The sequence below is a fragment of the Bombyx mandarina genome, chromosome 17 (assembly GCF_030267445.1).
Source record: "Bombyx mandarina strain Sakado chromosome 17, ASM3026744v2".
NCBI lineage: Eukaryota > Metazoa > Arthropoda > Insecta > Lepidoptera > Bombycidae > Bombyx > Bombyx mandarina.
This window is the reverse complement of record NC_143223.1, coordinates 10,647,546-10,668,505: the sequence shown is the minus strand read 5'-3', so window position 1 is coordinate 10,668,505 and position 20,960 is coordinate 10,647,546. Positions and strand designations below refer to the sequence as shown.

Here is a 20,960-nt window from a genome sequence, read left to right as displayed (position 1 = left end):
TCCTCCCGATCCATTAACGGTGCTTTTAGGTACCTCAAGTACTGGTCACAGTCCTCGCCGAACCCATCGCTTGCGACGAAGGACTCGACGAGTAAATTAACCCATCCACACCGCCCACTGAGTTTCTCGCCGGATCTTCTCAGTGGGTCGCGTACCCGATCCGGTAATAGATTCTGCGAAGCACTGTTCTTGCTAGGACCAGTGTTAGCAACACTCCGGTTTGAGTCCCTTGAGCTCACCTACACTGCAAGGAGAAGCTGAAATAGCCTCTCAAGGCTATCAGCTAGGTAGGAAAAAAAATACAGACAATACACATATGTACAGATTGGCATTATAATGTTTTTTTTGTAACCATAGACCTAGGTTTCATACTTCAGTTTTTGTAACCTAAATTTATCTATGATTGTAACGGTAACTATGGAAACGGTTTGTTATGACAACTTTTACGAGAAGCCAGTTTTAAGCTATGCCACTATTTAGCAGTAAATTCAATCCGAAAACAATTCCGGTCAGAAGACAAGATACATCGGTCTTGAAAAATGAACTCGGCAGTGATTATGCCTCAAAGGAACTGTCACTAGATATTGGTCCGTTAAAGATAAAATTGGGAGATTTTGAAGTATCTTTTGAAGAAGGGCAGTGGATTCCTGGTTGGTACTGATATTTTTACTCGTTTTTTTTATTAATTAGAAAAATTCCGTTGACTAAGTAAGACGTGAATAAAATTAGGGTAAAATGTATAACTGTTGAAGTACGTTTACTGTTTGGGCATATTTTTTAACTCCTTTTTTATCTATAGAACCTGCTTGGTATGTCCTTCTGAACCCTGAATGATTAGGTACTTCGAATAGAGATTTTACTCAATTTCTTCTTATCAAAACCTTACATAAATGACATTGCTGACGTCCATAAACGAAGGGAACTATTCACCATCAGGTAAGCCATATGCTCGTCTGCCTACAATGACAATAAAAAAAAGCAGTCATCCGTGATTTATAGCCGTAATATTACTCAGTGATTTTACTCACCCGACCCGTGTTACTCAGTGATTTGAATTTATAGTCTAGGTTGCACGTCGAACTATTCATTTCACAAGAACGGCGACAAGTGCTTGAAGAGCCTAGCACTGGGAGTGGATCGAGAGGATCCTCATGACATTTTTAAGACGACGACGGCTTTTCGTCGATCCTGTGGACCGAAAACAGTCGATGTCGCCCTGAACACGTCATTACGGATCCTCCCGATCCATTAACGGTGCTTTTAGGTACTTCAAGCATCGGTCACCGTCCTCACCGAACCAGTCGCTTGTGACGAAGGGCTCAACGAGCAAATTAACCCATAGACACAACCCACTGAGTTTCTCGGCGGATCTTCTCACTGATCGCGTTTCCGATCCGGTAGTACATTCTGCGAAGCACTGCTCTTGCTAGGGCCAGTGTTAGCAACACTCCGCTTTGAGCCCCATGAGCTCATCTAAACGTTAAGGCGAGGCTGAAACAGCCTCTCAAGGTCATCAGCATAGGTAGGGGGGAAAAAAAGTTGGAAGAAGAACCATGTTGCGCCAACCCCAGGTGACTGGGAGAAGGGCAGGAGAATAATAGCGGCTTTTCGTTGCCCCGACGTCTGGGTCAATGATGTAATTAGAGGCGATCACGTTCTGAGGGTTTTCGTGTCGCGTCATTTTGTCGAAGAATCCAGTTATCTCGTCAAGTTCTTAATTTACATTTGTATTTTAGCTTCAGGAAGAGCGGGTGCAGCTCATAAGGAAAATTTGCGATTGAAAAACGAACTAGACAGGCTTGAAGAAGAAAACAACATGCTAAGATTGAAATTCGAAATACTGTTGGACATGATGACTGACAAAACAGTTGAAGCGGAACAAGCTGAACTCCAGCGATCTCAAAGTTTGTCAAGTTAAAACAGAAGAGTAAAAAGTCGAAATGGTGAAAACGTTTTCTGTAAAATATCGATATAAATAGAAGAGAAGCCATCCTAAAGCGATTTTTTTCAATATACTATTGGTAAAAGAAGGAAAAAAAACAGTATTAAATGCATTTCAAAATGCTTTTATTACAAAGGTTGGTACGAAATAACAATATCTATATTACAGACAATAGATAGCGATGTAACACTTATGTTTCATATTTACAATATATTTCACAGTTCACTTCATTACTTTATATACCAACAATTTTAATTACCAAAACAAGAATCATCTGCTATCGATATTAAACATTTCTCTGATGAATACAATTCGAAAATTGATATAAATTAGCGAAATAAATTATTATAACAAGTAAATTTGGTTGCAGATTCTTTTTTTTTCTATCGTTACAGATTCATGCCTTTTACGATTCAATTAAAAAATCATAGGCAAAGAAATGCTTTGCCTTGTGCTTGTGCTTGCCTATATTATGCATATGAATATAAATAAATTAATAAATTATCGAGCAAATCACACACGGTCATCTGGTCCCAAACTAGAATTCCCTGTACCATGAGAACCACAAACCGATATGCTTTTAAATGTATACACTATACATTTAAAAGTCACAGATCAAACTTGTCCGCACGCAATTGTTTTGGCTGAAGTAAGAATCGAACCTATCGGCCTAGCTGTCAAAGGGCTTTAACCACTACGATACCGGGATCGTTATATTTATCATTTTAATTTCGTTTTGGTCATTAAAAGTAGTTTATTTGTTAGTTATATGTATATTATTGTTAGTCTGTGGAGGGTCTCCTTATAGAGCAGGTTCGAAAGTCGTGTTCGGTGCTCCCACAGAAGCCGCAATGCCGCACCGCGCCCCGACGGGACGCTCGGCCTCCGCCGCGGGAGCTCACAGGGGCAGGCCGAGCAGGACCTGGATAAGAGCATAATACAGTATTGTTACTTTACATGAAGATGATAATAAAATCACTCGCATCCACATTTTACGTTTATAATATACTAGCGACCCTCGCTTCGCTTCGGAAACTGTAATTTATTATTGATTTCTCCACTATTCAATGGATGTTATTATAAATATAAACCTTCCTCTTCAATCACTATATAATATAAAAAACCGCATCAAAATCCATTGCGTAGTTTTAAAGATTTAAGCATACATAGGGATATAGGGAAAGAGAAAGCGACTTTGTTTTATACTATGTAGTAAAGCAATATTAATATGCAATAATAGCAATATATATAAGCAATATTATAAACGTGAAATGTGGATGCGAGTGATTTTATTATATAAGCAATACTATTGTTACGCGCTGGGGTTCGGGATAAATAAGTCGTCTATTATCAAAGGTGGCAATCTGTGCATTTGGACAAAAAAAATTTATTGATATGTCAATACAGATTTATTTGAATATAATCGTCTCCTTCAAAGAATACGGTTCAAAACCTGCATTAAATAAAGGTTAATAGTTAACCTGTTATCTAACTAAGATGTCGTTCCGAAGAGTTTTGTGACTGCCAATGGAATACAAAGTCAATAATTCGTTTTTCTGATTTACCAATCATTGTCCAAAAGTCAGATTGCCGCCTTTGATAATAGTCGACTCAAATAACAATTCTATCGAATTACAAGTTAACACTGTATTGGCACTTTAAAATTCTCAATTCAGTTCTTCCGCTTCGCTTCAGGTGATCCGTTCGCTGTTTCGCTTCGAGTAGTTTCGATTATTAACTGACTGTGTGCCATCTCTGCGACGTTTTTATAGTCGATACGAAATCCCTAGAATCGTCGAGAATACTCCACAAAAGCCGAGTACTGTGTTTCCGCTATCTGACAATAGATAGCGTTGTACTTCTCGAGCGTTCTAGATGCTACTAGATCCTTCGACATTCGTTCGACTATTCGGCAATAGATGGCGTTACTCTTACCAGCGTAACACTATAAACGTGAAAGTGCGTTCGTCGAACTGATGGGTCAAAGTGTCTCACTTCTGTCCCACTGAGTGACATAGGCTACCTTTTATCTCGAACAAAACATCTCATTCCCACAGTCGATTTAGTTTACATTGATGCGGGTAATTAGTTATAAAATTACAATGGTCGGTCATATCACGATCTCTTAATATTTTCAAATTTTATCAGTAAGCTTACTTTAATAATGGTAATTAAAAGCCAACTTGTTCATATACCTGGTCTGGAGCCGCTTTCATCGGCCCATTTAAAGAAGTTGCATTTCGAGCTGAAATCTTTCGCGCACCCATAGAACTGTCGTCCTTTATTTGGCCTTCTTTGTGTACCGTTAGTCTGAAATAAAAAAATTACATAACATTATAATTCGATAAAGGATAATAATAATTATACTACGTATTTTGTGATAATGGATAATTATATTACGTATTTTGTTTTTCAGTTAAAGAATATGAATAATAATACAAGTATTTATTGATACTGAACAATTATGGACTATTGTTCCGAATTATCTTTGCAAGGCCCCATTCCACAGGCATCCTGGTCGCAGTACTTTGAGTATTCTCGCAAGTCTAAACTAACCTTTATATTTTTAACAAACGTTCATTGTTATAGGACTAATGAGATTGAGTATGAACTTACTTTTTACAAGGCAAACGACAGTCACACTTGACGTCATCAGTGTTGCCAGACCCAGTATTTCTATTACGATTTGCATCCCGTCTGGCAACACCAGTTGTATTAAAAGTCGTTTGCTCAGACGACGACGGCGGAGTCTCGAATGCAGACTGAGCATTATTGACGGATTCTGGAGCCCACAAGAAGAAATCACATCCACCGTTCTCTTTCCCGACTGGACATTTGTAAAATTTTTGGCCTAAAATCATAAATTGTTTTTGAGGAAATGTTAAGAAAATGGGGTTTCCTTTATAAGGCTTTTTCTTGATGATATGCCATATTCGTTTCGAGGTATTGGAGATAAAGAATCTTTACAAAGCTATATTTACGCTGGACTGCGAACTAAAATATAATTTGGGGAAGACGTTACTATTGTCCTTCCCATTTCTACCGCGAAAAAGACACGTTTTAAAGTTTCCATCGGCGACATACATTTTGTCTATAGGCCTGTCTATTTGGTTAATAGAATAGTAAGCATTTAACACCACCACCACTTTTGAAGTCGTCGTGGTCTAAAAGATAAGGCGTCCTAGCGATAAAAAGGTGTTCGAATCCCGCAGGCAGGTACCAATTTTTCTAATGAAATACGTACTTAACAAATGTTCACGATTGACGTCCACAAGGTGAAGGAATAACATCGTGTAATAAAAATCATATCCGCAAAATTATAGTTTGCGTAATTGAGTCCGCGCGGGTAGGTAACCACCACCCTGTCTGTTTCTGCCGTGAAGTAGTAATGTGTTTCGGTTTGAAGGGTGGAGCAGCCGTTGTAACTATACTTGAGACCTTAGTACTTATATGTCAAGGTGGGTTGCGCATTTACGTTGTAGATGTCTATGGGCTCCAACACCAGGTAGGCCGTGAGCATCTTTTCATCTATAGCAATTAAAAAATCTATATGTCACTACGTAGATTCTGATATCCATTCACGTCATTACGGATCCTCCCGATCCATTAACGGTGCTTTTAGGCACCACAAGCATCGGTCACCGTCCTCGCTGAACCCGTCGCTTGTGACGAAGGGCTCGACGAGTAATTTAACTCATATACACAGCCCACTGAGTTTCTAGCCGGATCTTCTCAGTGGGTCGCGTTTCCGATCCGGTGGTAGATTCTGCGAAGCACGGCTCTTGCTATGGTTCGTGTTAGCAACTTCGTCAGGTTTGAGCCCCGTGAGCTCACCTACTAGTTAAGGTTACGCTGGAATAGCCTCTCAAGGCTATCAGCTTAAGTAGAAAAAAAAAGATATCCAGTCGAAGAGAAATCTTTAGAAACAAAATAACTGATATAATATTTTTATTTTTTAAGTTTGGTTTCAAACTTTATTAATATAGGAAAACTTACCAAAATTCTGATTTTGTTTTTTAGACGTTAATAAGATCGCCGGTTTTGAGCATCTGCAGACCACGTGATTGTCATCCAAGTTAGCGACATTACTGGCGCTGTTCATCCTAATGTTTGTCGTGTTCATAGCATTGTTCCTCTGAGCCGGTATATCTCGACCTCTATTTGAACCAGTTTCTATTGGACTTCGAAGTAGATTACTCGGTATAGTATGGTTTTGTACGGGTACTGAGATATTTGTTCGCGAGTTTGTGTTCGAAGATGTGACTTGTGCGGAGGAGCCCGATGTTTTTATGACACTGTTGATGTTTATATTGAGATATTCTAGAAACGTCCTATCGCACCCGCCGATGCAGCCCGTGTACGGCGGTGCGTATATGTGACTTATGGAATTGTTTCGCCATTCAAACTTCATCATCTTGTAGTCCGGTCCACACTAAAAAAATAAATTTGTAGATTTTTTTTTATTGCTTAGTTGGATGGACGAGCTCACAGTCCACCTGGTGTTAAGTGGTTACTGGAGCCCATAGACATCTACAACGTAAATGCGCCACCCACCTCGAGATATAAGTTCTAAGATCTCAGTATAGTTACAACGGCTACTCCACCCTTCGAACCGAAACGCATTACTGCTTCACGGCGGAAATAGGCGGGGCGGTGGTACCTACCCGTGCGGACTCCCAAGAGGTCCTACCACCAGTAATGAACAATAACTTTACAAAAAAAAACATTATTCTATTACTATTATTCTAGTAGGATATTGGACAGTTCAAGACTCACACGGGGTTATTAGTTAACAAACATAACGAATGTTGTGAATTACAATGTGGTTGTCGATACCTGTGTGCTTAGTGCCAGTTTTTTAACGTTCTCGATAGCGTAAAAGTTATCTCACATTTGTATGGAATGGGATCGTTTACGTACGTTTGCCGTTAGGGGCGCTGTTCCAACTGTATACAAAATTGGCTTACCTTTTACGCTATCAAGAACGTTAAGAAAATCGCACTAAGCACACTGAATAAAGACATAAGGTCCAAGTCTTATTCGCATTGGTATAACGGCTGTACTGCCATTCAAAATAGAATTCGCGATCGTTTCGTAGCCAAAACAGGCCGAATATAGGTCGCGGCCATCACTATACCTAGTACACAATTTAATCTATCACTAATGCCTTACATATCAACCAAAGGACAAACCCGAAATCCATACAAACTTGGGCCTGGCGTTACAGTGCTAGAATTTGGGCATAAGTTACAATACCTAAGAAGGTTTCATGAGCCCAATTTTCAGGTCTCTCAGCAATGGCCAAATTGGTAAAATCAGACAATGTTTACATTTTAGGTTATGTTTATTGTTCGAGATATTTTAATAAAAACGATATTTTTGAGGCTATTTCCTACTAAAGATAAGTAATTTTTTACGAAACCTGTTGCAGCAACAGGTTGCTTTAAAATAAAAATGGAACCTGTTACGAGAAATCGCGCGTTAGGTTGTTTACGAAAACGAACGAAAGCCAAAAATTAAAAACAACGTAATGCGAAACGCGCTGCGCACGAAATGATTTTTTTAAGGGATTTTATGACCTGGTAACTAAGACCTTTAGGTCAGTCTTATTTTAATTTTAATGAAAACTTTTTTATATGAAAAACTATATTTATATGATAACTTTTTTATATAAAATATAAATCATTACGTGCTCCCATATTATCTCATCACATTTCATTTCATTTTATTTCATGCCTTTTTTATTTTAATTTTTTATTGCTTAGATACCCTTCGACGAGCTCACAGCCCACCTGATGTTAAGTGGTTACTGGAGCTCATAGACATCTACGACGTAAATGCGCCACCCACCTTGAGATATAAGTTCTAAGGTCTCAGTATAGTTACAACGGCTGCCCCGCCCTTCAAACTGAAACGCATTACTGCTTTACGGCAAAAATAGGCGGGTGGGAGGCGCGGACTCACAAGAGATCCTACCACCAGTAAAATTATTAATATAACTACACCATAGAAAAACTCAAAGTACCAAATCGACCTTTTCATGTTATATTTAAGATTGCCAGTTGAAAATATTTTGAATTGCCGCAGTTGCCGACATGATTTCGTGTCATAACTAAATGGCGCAGTTATTTATTTCTTTTAATTATTTTCGTTAGTAGATTTTGGTGCTTTACGTTACGTTATTCAATGAGATTAAGTTTATAGTCTGGCCAGCGAATCATGGCACAACTAAATAGCGGCAATCCAAAATATCTTCAGTTGGCAACATTAAAGATAACATAACACGATTTGATACATTTGTGTTTTTCTATGGCATAGTCACATTAATATAAAAATGCAAAACTACCCTTTCATGCTATATTTGATGTTGTCAGTTGTAGATATTTTGAATTGCCGCCATTGTAAGTAGTTGTGTCACGATTCGATGGCCATACTCTATTTACATTGATTAAAATACCTATAAAAACAGTCATTTATCCTAAAGCAAAAGAGTATTAATTATTTTTTACACCCGATTTCCACTAAATCGATCATATTTTATGGATGCTCTAATTCTAATCCGCGCGTTTGTGGAGCTAGTTACGTATATTGAAATAAGTATTGTAGATGTTTACAAAGATTGTTTAAAACAAAAAATTGAATATAACTTATTTTCTACACTTGGCCATTGTCAATGAAGCTAAGATTTCAATAGGTTAATCAAGCAAAATAGACGAATTTTTTGGTACATATCCTATTCGTGTAACGCTTAGGCCCAAAATGGGGTTTCTCCTTTACCGTTGCGAAATGCAATTCGGATAAAAATTTAATTAATTAAGTTTCTTTATGTACCTTAATAGCTAAAAAGAATTAGGGCAAATATGAAATAAAAACTATTTAGTAAGTAAGGTATTCCAAAGGCTTTGAAACAGAGTTGTGGACGATAAAAAAAATCTAATAAAATTACAACATCTTTTGCACATCCTACATATAGAGTATTAAGTAAAGATGGGTCATAGTAGGTTCACCTGCTCCTAATCTTAAGAAATGCCTAATCCACATAATCTTCCTAATTTCATTTACAACCAATACTTTACTTAGCAAGCAATCTCAATCTGCCTATTCCTAATCTCAAGTTCTGAGTTCGTTATTAGGATTTGATTACTGTGATCGTTGGATCATTATTTGAATGATTAGGATTAGGCATTTAGGGATTGTGAGATAAGTTGCAACGTGTAAGTGAGTGATATAGCGCAGGAGCAAGTGGGAGCGTATGCTGAACATTCGATTTTATGTTTTAAGAATACGAAGATTAAGTGGAAGTGGAACAGGTGGATTATACACATTAACAAAATGGGATTAGGTGCAGCCTAATACCTAATACTCGGGTCTGTTCTAATAAATCCGACCACATCTCTAGTATTAAGTAGCAAGGCATCATAAATTTTAAAATGTATTTCAATGTGTGAAGTTGCATTATTAAATTACATTTGTGTTTACATCTCGCTTATTCTTAACCAAGTGAAGTAGTAGTTAACTTAATTACCTCTGTGCAAGTGTCTGGTAAAACTTGCAATGACTTAACTATATTAGGTAGCCAAACTGCATTTTTGCAGTTAGGAAATGACATGCAACCGATATAATATTCGGTTGGATTATTCTTTTTCTGTCTTACGATCATGTCCGTGCCACATTTCGGACATTTTAAGGCTGTAAAAGATTAAACAATTTACATAAATTTTTATTTAACAAAATTATGAAATCTTCATAATTCTTCTTATGAATGTATTTTGTGATTGAAGATAAATAAGAAGATGTACACGTGTGTATGTTGAGCTAGGAGAAAAACTATTATGAGGGTAGGATTCTATATTTTTATTTATTTATTTCTTTAGATGGATGGACGAGATCACGATCCATCTGGTGTTAAGTTGTAACCGGAGCTCATAGACGTCTACAACGTAAATTCCGCCACCCACTTTGAGATAGGAGTTCTAAGATCTGTGTTTTGCAGTACAACGGCTGCCCTACCCTTCAATAGGAAACGCGTTACTGCTTCAGGGCAGAAATACGTCCTACCATCAGTAATTACGCTAATTATAAATATTGCGGGTAGTCTTGTTTATTTAGTGATTGACAATCATACCCTTACTGGTGGTAGGATCTCTTGTGAGTCCCCACGTGTAGGTACCACCACCCTGCCTATTTCTGCCGTGAAGCAGTAATGCGTTTCGGTTTGAAGGGCGGGGCAGCCGTTGTAACTATACTTAAGACCTTAGAACCTATATCTCAAGGTGGGTGGCGCATTTACGTTATAGATGTCTATGGGCTCCAGTAACCACTTAAAACCAGGTAGGCTGTGAGCTCGTCCACCAATCTGAGCAATAAAAAAACAACAAAAAAAATACCCGCGGGCATGTCCACGGGTAAGGTATCCGCGCTCGCAGGCGGCGCCGCCGGCTGCTCGTTCAGTCTCTCCGCGAGCGCTCTGTCTATCTTCTCAGCCTCCGCCGATGCTTTAATGTACACCTCTTTATATTTTGCTATCTAGATTATTAATATAACGATTTATTATTATTTACTGGTTGTAATGTGAGTGGTTTAGATGAAGAATAAAAATAAAAGTTATTTGAAGTGACAATTGATTTTTTTGTTTATTGACCCTTCAATCAAATAAATTCAAAGACTTGGATTTCTCGCTCAAATTGTTTCCTCAGTCGAGGTGCGATGCCTCTATTTATATAATATATATCTATCCATGAATGTGCGTTTTTAAACACAAATACGTATTTTTATCGTTTAAGTCAGTACCTCCTAGACCTGATCTTGGTTTGGACAGCCCTGTCTAAGATATCAATATATTTTTAATACACTTTTCTACACTTAAATGAAGAAAAGAACCTACCGCGTACACGATACAATAGGATATATATAAATCTGACACACTTATAGTATTGATACGTACAAGTAATGTATTTGGTGATAAAAACTATAAAACTAATGTCGCTCATTTACAAATATGGATTTTAAAAAAAAACAATAATATCGACAAACCTGTTCAGATAAAACCGCTTCAGGCTGTTTCCTGCCTTCGATAATTTCTTTGAGATCGGACTCTAACTGGGCACGAAGATGGGGCTTCGACATCTCGAGGCCCATAGCATCGTAGCCCTCCACCAGACCCATGCCTAAGACACCGGGAACGAAATATTTTTCATCTGCCAACGCTACATACGAACGGCTTTTTATCTTCTCAATGTGCTCAGCGTGCGTTGCGTCAGTGCCTAAAAAAAAAAAAAACAATCAAAGACATTAATTTTTTTATGAGGCTATAAGCTGTCATAGTAATGTCAATTTCATTGTACAGTCTCGAAAACATAACCGATTTATTGTTACGCGCTGGGGTTCGTGATAAATAACAATTCTACTGAAGTACAAATTAAAACTGTATTAACACTTAACACACTTAACGAACACTTTAAAATTCTCAGTTCACTTCTTCCGCTTCGCTTCAGATGATCCGTTCGCTGTTTCGCTTCGAGTAGTTTCGATTATTAACTGACTTTTTTCCTACCTAAGCTGATAGCCTTGAGAGCCTATTTCAGCGTAACCTTAACTAGTAGGTGAGCTCACGGGGCTCAAATCTGTCGACTGTGCCAACACGAACCCTGGCAAGAGCCGTCCTTCGCAGAATCTGCCACCGGATCGGAAACGCGACCCGCTGAGAAGATCCGGCGAGAAACTCAGTGGGCTGTGTCTGTGGGTTAATTTGAACGATGACCGGCTAACTGACTGCTTGCCATCTCTGCAACGCTTTTATAGTTGATACTACATCCCTACTAGATTTATCGAGAACATACTGGGCAAGTCGAGTAACTTCGATGTGAGTTTCCGCTATCTAACAATAGATGGCGTTACTTTTACAGGCGTAACATTATTTTAGTAACAGAATTGACACTATAATGGTATCATTTACAATTTACAATTTACAAAATACACGAAAGTCCTTATTTATTTTACACTTTATTATTATAAATAGCTGACAATAATATGACGACAAAAGCGATGAAACAAATAAAGTAACAATAACAAATATATAATTAATACAATGGAAGATCTTACAAGTTATAATTTTATTTGTATAATAATTTAAAATTAAAAGAAAATATGAATTTATATGGATTTTCTAAATTATCTTGCCAACGTGTAACCATTTGAAATTAATTAGAAGGTGACGCGACGCTACATTATTAGATGTGGTCCAATGACACCGTCAGAACGTGATCAACTCAGAAAATATATCTAAATTAGATTTCATACATTTTTATGTTAGTTAAATAAGAAGAAAATTTTACGATTTTTCTATTTATGCTGTCAGGATAAGTTTTTTTTAATTTTTGATATGGATTGCTTGGAATGGATTAATTCTTGAATGAAAATGGATGCAATTTAAAAAAATATAGCTATAATAGTAGTTACCAATGCCATGTTTTTCCATAAGACTAATGAGGTCAGCTTCTGTTAGTAAACTGGGAGGTGAAGTAGTACCGGATACGATGTCTATTGAGGTTGGACTGAATATTTGACCTTCCTGAAAAATGTACAATTCACCGTGAAAAATTAATTTACGATTTTTTTTATTGCTTAGATGGGTGGAGGAGCTCATAGCCCACCTGGTGTTAAGTAGTCACTGGAGCTCATAGACATCTACAACATAAATGCGCCACCCACGTTGAGATATAAGTTCTAAAGTCTCAGTATAGTTACAACGGCTACCCCACCCTGTAAACCGAAACGCATTACTGCTTCGCGGCAGAAATAGGCGGGGCGGTGGTACCTACCCGTGCGGACTCCCAAGAGGTCCTACCACCAGTAAAAAACCAGTTTCTTCGATGATTCAAAAAACAGGATTATATTTTTGAAGCAAAAATGGCATATGACTGCTGTGAAATATTAAAAGCATAAAGCTTACTGGTATTCCAAGGAATTTCAAGCAAAATCTTGAGAAGCTTTGTTATTTGATCATGTGCGTTACCGGCTTGATACAGAAACCGTCACCAACAGCGATTTACATATTATGTTAAGAAACTTTTTTTTTTTGAGATTATCATAAATATATTTAACGTTATTTTATAAAATATACCAATCGTTACTATCTTCACTCCAGACAAGAAACTCAGTGGACTGTATCTATAGCGATATGTACTATTAGACTTCGATGCTAATAACAAGACGAAGCTATATTCAATTATACAGACCTGATAGACGTGTATTTCTTTAGACGACCACTTCTCGTAGATGTATACCTCTAGGTAGTTTATTTCGGTGATCACGAGTCCGTTGGCGGAAAACTTCTCTCTGCCTATATCTATGTTAACGATCGTCTCCTGACCCTGAGCGTCCTTGGAACAGCACGCAAGGAACGATCGCACTATGAACTCGTAAAGGCGTTTCTCGTTGCCCGATAAATCTAGAATAAATACGAATACGCTTATTGTTTTAGTAAAATTAACCTCAAAAAACCCGTTTTTAAATTTGGAAATGTTCACATTTCGGTTTTTTTAAATATCTATATATATATAAATGATTGCTGTTCGTTAGTCTCGCTAAAACTCGAGAACGGCTGGACGGATTTGGCTAATTTTGGCCTTGAATTATTTGTGGAAGTTCAGAGAAGGTTTAAAAGGTAGATAAATATGAAAATCCTCGGAATTAAATAAAAATAGCAATTTGGTTTTTCCTTTGATGTGTCCCCCGTCGGACGAATTCCTTTTGTTTGTTTTAAGTTTATTTTATACAAAATTTTAGGTCTTTTATATATCGATTGAGGCACTACGAAGTCTGCCGGGTCAGCTAGTATTATTATATAAAGTAATAAGTTGATTGTGAAAGTGATATTTTTAAAATAATTATATACGTTTATAAGCATTGTATGAATTTTCAAAGCAGTTTGAGATAATCGTTCACATACTTCGACATAGGCTGAACAAAACAACATTCATTGCGCGTCGCCTTCGTTAGGGGTCGAGCTCACGGGGCTCTGTTTGAGAGGGTTTGCTAATATCTCCCATAGCAATAGTACGTCGCTGTGTTTACCGCAGGTAAGAGAAGCATAATTACTTTTATTTTTAGGAAGTTAATAATTCGCGAGCACGCAATCTAAAGTGAAGCCAGATGCTCAGTGTTGCACTAGGGCGTTGACCTCACATATCAGCTGACGTATAACTCAGTTATAGTAAAAAAAAAGATAGCTAAAAATATCACTTTACATACGTATTTTTTAAGGTCGTTAGCAATGATTTCCTTTTGTCGAACTATCGACTCATAAACTTTTTATTTTAGAGTGAAAATTTCAAGCGATAGATATAATGTGTAGTGGTAGTGGTAGGACCTCTTGTGAGTCCGCACGGGTAGGTACCACCGCCCCATAAGTAGGCAGCGGCTTGGCTCTGCCCCTGGCATTGCTGAAGTCCATGGGCGACGGTAACCACTCACCATCAGGTGGGCCGTATGCCCGTCTGCCTACAAAGGCAATAAAAAAAACCCATTTCTGCCGTGAAGCAGTAATGCGCTTCGGTTTGAAGTGTGGGGCAGCCGTTGTAACTATACTGAGACCTTAGAACTTGTATCTCAAGGTGGGTGGCGCATTTACGTTGTAGATGTCTATGGGCTCCAGTAACCACTTAACACCAGATGGGCTGTGAGATCGTCCACCCATCTAAGCAATAAAAAAAAATTAAAAAAAGCACTAACTGTTCGTATATTTTGTTGGATGTATAGGCGGATGCGCTTTGTCGCTTTTCTTTCCTTGCCTCGGAGTTGGCCCACCGTTATCTAATATCTTCTGTGCGAATGTACCCCAGTTCGGATCACCGGTCTGCTGACCAACTAACTGGGCTAAGTTCATCTCTTTCGGAAACTCATTTGTCTCTGTACGAGGGTAGCTGATGAAGCCTTGGGTGTACAGTTTCTCAGCGAGTTGCATTGTCTCTTTCGCGTGTATTTTTAATTTACGTGATGCTTGCTTTTCTAATTCCTGAAAAATTAATATCATAATGAAAATGTACATCATTACTGTTCTCAATGTTTTTTATTGATCGGTGAACGAGTACACGGTCTACTATGTGTTATGCCGTTACCTTTTAATATCCCAATGTGAATGGCTCTATATATTGACATGAAGCCGAAATTACTATTGTATTTTAAAATAACTGTCTCACCCTACAAGCCACCAAATCACCTACCCACAAAACCTCCTACCACGAAAAATATGCAGATGCAGCTAACATATTCAGAGGCGAAATAACTTAAGGGCAGCTTTGGGGCACAATGATAAATGCCACTACTGTCCTTATCCTTATATCGTACATAGCCTGAATAAAAGTCTAAGGAATAGTTTCATAAAAAATATTTATATGTAGTATTTTTGCTCTAAAACCAATAAATAAGTTCAAACTATGTGCATATTTATTGTATTTTTCAATATTTTCAATGCGATCGCAGTTCCGAAAAAAATTCAGTTATCGGAGAAAAACGATTTTTTGTGCACACCCCCTAATGCCGCTCCGCCCACTGGCTCCTAATATAAATCCACTACTGAATTACTTAACTTACCACAGTTTCCAAAGGCAACGGCCGCCATTTAGACTTAGGTTTAGTTTTTACTTCAAGTACTCTCGCCAAAGGATTCTCAGTACAAATATCATGAAATATTTTACAAGCGCTTTCGTCAAACAACCGAAAACGTTCCCATGCGAACTCTACACTGAGGTTCTCTATAGTATGATTTACTGTAAGAAACATTGCATTTAGTAATTGTTATTCAAGACAGACAATCCCGCGGTGTTACTACGGGTACTTCGGGTAAATGTGAAGGCGTAAACATTGAGACTTGAGGTCTGTCTCAATTGTATAGTAATTACGCAAATTACATATTTTACATATTTTCGCTTGTTTCGTTTTTATTACACAGCGTCATTCCTCCATCGTGGACGCTATTCGTGAATATGAAACTCATTTTTTTATTTTTATGATTGAAGTATTACTGGTGGCCCGGAGGCCTTTCCAGTTTCACCAGGACAGGTGGGCGAGCAAAGGCTCAGCCAGGAGGGGATGAAACTCATATGAGATAAGTGTGCAATTCATTGGGAAAATCGTCGTCTGATACGTATTTTTATCCTTCAGGTCACGACTACTTAAATTGGGAGTGGTGAAGGACCTCGGCCTTTCTCTTCTCCCCTTCTTCCTCTCAGGAGGCGCCGGAGTCCGACATAGCCCGGTCCGTTACCCCCTCGACCGGGTATCCGTAAATGGATAACCCATCGTTAAAAAAAAGTTACTACTACTTTAATGTAAACTCCAGATAAGTTAAGGTATGAAGTGAAGCTCAACTCTGCAGGCAGGACGGTAACACTAACTCTGTTATTTGAGTATACTCGTACATACTCTCTGTGGGGGTCGTCGCTTCCGCTTGCGGGGGCGCGGAGTGGCCTCGGAGAAACCTCTCTGCCCGGGCTGAATCTCCGTCTATTGAGGCAGGGGTGATGCACTGCGGGTTGATATTGTAGCAGGCAGGCTTGAGGTTGTGATGGGTGGCAGTACATACTCTTTTTTTCAGAGCTACTATTATATCTGTCTATAGTGTCTATACCTACTGCATACTGTAGTATATACTGTAGTGACCGTTCCGTTCGCGTTCATACAAAACGGAAACGTATCGGATACGCAAATTATGTTAAGCAAATTTACATTTTGCGAGACGCGAAATAAAAATATTTTTGTACGCTACATTGTTGGTAGGATTTGTTTTTAAAAATGCAGATGACATACTTCTGTAATTAATATAAGGTCAAAGTTCGTTTTGTTTATCTGTACTTTAATACCGATATTTTACATCCACATTAAATAAAAATTTTTTTTGTATCACGCACAGATGCGTTCGTTTTGTTTGATTTCCAATGAGTATTTCTTTTTAATCATTAACGATCGAAATAATAAATCACCTACTTCATTTCTTAAATTAAATGTTTTTAATAGTTATTGTAGATTAACCTACCCTTTAATTTCCAAAACGTTTCGACAATGAAGTTTTCTATGGCTCTATAGCGTTCCACCACAAATCCAAGAGTGGGAAATTGACAAGAACCATAACTAACTATGGTGTCTGTTAGTTTACTGGGGAATACCTTTTGGAGTCTCAATGTTTGGAACCTTGTGAATGCCGCACCTGCATATGTAAAAGCCATTCATTATATTCCGCAAAAAATTCCAGCAAATGAAACAAAACTGGACTTTAATGTTGGAATTGGTAGTAATACGGTCAAGAGCCGCTGTTCAGGGTGCAATAATGAATTCAGTTTTAGCTGTAGGCACGTTTATTGTTTGTTCTCGGAGAATCAAAATTACAAAAATTGTCACAGTATCTCGTGCCGTCGTCACTAGTGTCTTGTACGGTTTTTTTTTGTAATTTGAGGTATTGCTGGTTTCTCAGAGACCTTTCCAGCTTTTCTACAATGCGTGGGCGTAACAAATCGAAGTCAGCTGTTTCGCGAGTGTATCTACTATCGTGTCAGAATCGCGACTCGCTGAGAAAAGAGAAACTCGATGGGCTGATCTTGTGGCCTAAGTGTCACGTCGAACTTTTTGATGAATTCGACAAGTGGGATGACCTCTGTGCTTAGTACGAGTAATTTAATGTTCGCGATAGCGTAAAAGTTAACTCCAATTTTTTTAACATGCAGCTGGAACAGCGCCCCTAGCGGCAAACGTTAAAAAAACTTTTACGCTATCGAAATACTCGCACTAAGCACACTGTGCTATGGTTGCTGTCATTGCAATAACAAAAAGTGTTCGACAACATTAAGACTGGATCAGGTGGATTCATAAGGATCTGTCTAATGCGTCCACAATTGACTGCTTTGTGAACCGGGTCAGGAGTTTAAATGGCGATGGCCATGATATAAAGTGGATTATCGTATCGCCGGCTAACGCGAAGTAGCTTTTGTTTGGTACGAAATTATACTTTAACACTCAGATAATAGAGCTTAAAAAATGCAATTTAGTAATTCAATTAATGAATGAACGAGTGAAAACATTTTGGTAATCTAGAGCTTTATTATTTTAATAATATTTTCATTTGGTTACTTGTGCGTGCAGTCATATTTTGTATTAGGTAAATCATTCGTCATGATTTTTTTATGCAACAACTATTCGAAACTCAGGTCTATCTCATCGGTCGTATTCGAAGGACCCCTAACATATTTTTATTTGCCAGAATTTATATATTTTTTTATTTATCTCCATCTACAAACAACTGTGTGAAGATCAACATAAGAATGAGTGGCCAGAGTAGGACTGATATCGAAAAGACTAAAATAATTAATACCATAAAGCTACCATAATTCCTAAGTCTAATAATTAAACATATTTTATATGCCTACCTATCCTTAAATCAAGTTCTTGTCTGACATCTACTGCATTACTAGTATTCTTGTTTGGTTCTTCTAAGTTTTGTAAAGCTCTATTTACTGAAACTAATGTGATCTCTGAAAATTTTGCTCTATATATTTTCAAATTTGTCTTGACAGCTTTGCAAACATCAATAATCTCAAAACCTATGTTCTCTCCTTCTCTGTCACAATCTGTCCATATTATGAGACCTTGACAACTTCGAACTTCTCGCTCTAAGGTCATCTGTGAAGTGATAGTCAAATATTATTGTTGCTAGAATTGATCGTTCCATTAGAAAATGTTAAACATCAGTATATTGTTGAACTATTTGATATTTATAAGAAACTGAAAAATTTAAATCAAATATCTTGAACCATTGATTATTAATAGACATATATGAGGGAAGCACCTCAAAGCTACACTTAATTAAATGAAATGCCTTTGTGTCCTAAGTATCAGTCACATCAGATATTTGAGCTTGTCTGAAGTGCATCAGATGTATACTTGTTCCAAGGTCGCCTTTAGCTATGATATTGTGGGTCAATTGTCTTCACTAGTTTTTATTCAATTATAAACATAAAATAACTCAGAACACAAAGTCATCTGGTCCCATACTAGGATTGCCTGTAGTATGGACAGAAGGCTAATATACATACTTATATATGTATGTTTAAATATATAGATAATATTAAGCATGTCACAAATGTTTGCCTCGTGTGGAAATTGAACCATTGACCCTCCGCCCAGCCTTCAGGGCTACTAGCTACTGCACCATTAAGGCAATCAATCACTAACACTTCAAGATACATTTTCTGTTGTGTTACAAATGTTTTCAAAATAATATTCATAATACTAATACTCATCAGTAGTTACTAAGCTAAATAAAATAAAAACAGCTGACAAACCCAGGAGAAAATGTAGTTATTTGTTTTTTCTTTGCCTTTTAGATGTAAATAATATACAAGTAATTACAGTAAAAACTCCTTATTTAATTTTGTGCTTGCTTATTTACATATTCACTAGTTGCGGATTAATAAAATTAATAAAACACGGTTCCTACATTTGCAGCTAAAGATTTCTCCTTTTGCATATCTAATCAGTACATCTGTACACACACATTGATAAAAAGGATTCCATAATGTAGGTATACAAGTGAATGTCTTTTGTAAATATGCTTTTCCATATTCACGGTTTCTGTATTTGCAGCATATTTACATAATAAATACCCGGAAATAAAGAGCTTTTACTGTAATTGAAAACATTACTTTAGGAAGACAAAGCTCACCTTAATTTTTTGGTAATTCTCTGGGCAGTATTTGAAAACAGGTGCTTCAAACAGTGATAGTGGGCTACAGGTTTGCCAGGTTCTGTATGTTCCACTAAATTCTAGGGCTAAGAGATGTCCTGATACTGAGGTCATCACCATTTCACAATCTTGCCCCATTACATTGGCTTTAAATTGATATATTTTGTTGTACTTTGATAGTCCTTCACGCTAAAAAAAAACCCAAAGAAAAACAGGTTTTATGAGAGAGAAAAAACAAGTTTTATGAGAATTACTTTATGGCATGTTTTACATCTGGATTTAGCCTACAGTATTGCCTAGGGTTGACATACAGGGAAACTAAAATAGACAAAATAGTCCATAGGTTTGTAGAAGTCAGTTCAGATTTTTGGTTGGGTCCCTTACAGATTATTTCACTTCTAGGGATCATCTATAAAAGACAAACCTGGCCGCTGGCAACCGGCAGCCTGTCAAGTCTCCTTAGGAGTGGTAAATAATATATAGCACATAATTTGTGAGTACGATAGCTTAGCAAGACTAACCAAAAGATAGCACGAAGTGCACACATACCCTAGTTGATGTTCCTTTGGATAGATGTAATGCAATATTTTTAGCTGCATCATTTTTCTCTGCTACATTTAAATATTTCATAGTAGAATATTTGTTTACAAATATCTGTTTGTTTACTAAAAAACAAAGTGTTCTATTCAATCTGCTATTTAGCTTTTCAAGGCATTGTAACATATTTTTTATAAACGTTATATTATTTTCATAACAAAGAGATAAAATCTTGATATTGAACCTATAAATGTGTATGCCTGCAGCAGAGAAAATTACTCTGAATATTCTGGGAATGTTACAGTAAAATTTATATCCCCTTAATATTAAATTTAAACTACATATCTGTTTAACCTATGTTTAAATTAGTGTTTAATTAAAATCACTTAAATTAATAAACAAACATATTTGAAATAAACATCCCACAATTTATCAAATATTAAGTGTCAACTGTCAAGTGTACCGTACCTCTATTAAAGATATCTATGCCACATAGATCATAGAAAATACCATAGATTAATATATTAGTTACTTTATGAGCTTCTAATATCTTCTAGTATAATCTCGTAATTCATGTCTGGGAGACCGCATGATGGGTCCGAAGAAGCTCATAATACGTTTCCGGCAGATGGAAGAGAGCTTTTTTCGGCTGTTTAGCTGCCTTAAAATGGACTCGTTTGTTCTCATGGCAGTCCACGGTATTCGTAGCATCCTCCGTCATACCCACATTTCAAAGGCATCTATCTT

At 37.3% G+C, this 20,960-nt stretch overlaps 2 protein-coding genes across 4 annotated transcripts; one reads left to right on the top strand and one right to left on the bottom strand.

Annotated features, from left to right (window-relative positions):
• Positions 1-363: 363 nt before the first annotated feature.
• On the top strand, positions 364-2,063 carry Cby (beta catenin antagonist chibby). The gene is given in 3 exon segments (XM_028171186.2): positions 364-650; positions 1,737-1,907; positions 1,910-2,063. Coding segments are annotated over 3 exon segments (393 nt in total). The 5' UTR covers positions 364-466; the 3' UTR covers positions 1,948-2,063.
• Positions 2,051-20,694, bottom strand: Top3alpha (topoisomerase 3-alpha). 3 transcript variants are annotated; one of them, XM_089734342.1, is made up of 16 exons: positions 20,458-20,534; positions 20,226-20,341; positions 19,656-19,865; positions 18,361-18,613; positions 16,977-17,147; positions 15,536-15,711; positions 14,675-14,957; positions 13,180-13,391; positions 12,401-12,512; positions 10,976-11,205; positions 10,330-10,468; positions 9,468-9,631; positions 5,939-6,374; positions 4,559-4,793; positions 4,138-4,252; positions 2,051-2,864 (listed from the first exon to the last, which is right to left on the bottom strand). In XM_089734342.1, exons 2-16 carry the CDS (start codon positions 20,304-20,306, stop codon positions 2,841-2,843), a joined length of 2,841 nt encoding a protein of 946 aa, XP_089590468.1. In that variant the 5' UTR covers positions 20,307-20,341; positions 20,458-20,534; the 3' UTR covers positions 2,051-2,840. The 3 variants fall into 3 exon arrangements, with proteins under 3 accessions (XP_089590468.1, XP_028026985.2, XP_089590469.1); XM_028171184.2 differs by having other exon boundaries at positions 20,226-20,694; XM_089734343.1 differs by lacking the exons at positions 9,468-9,631; positions 10,330-10,468 and having other exon boundaries at positions 20,226-20,694.
• Between the last annotated feature and the right edge of the window lie 266 nt (positions 20,695-20,960).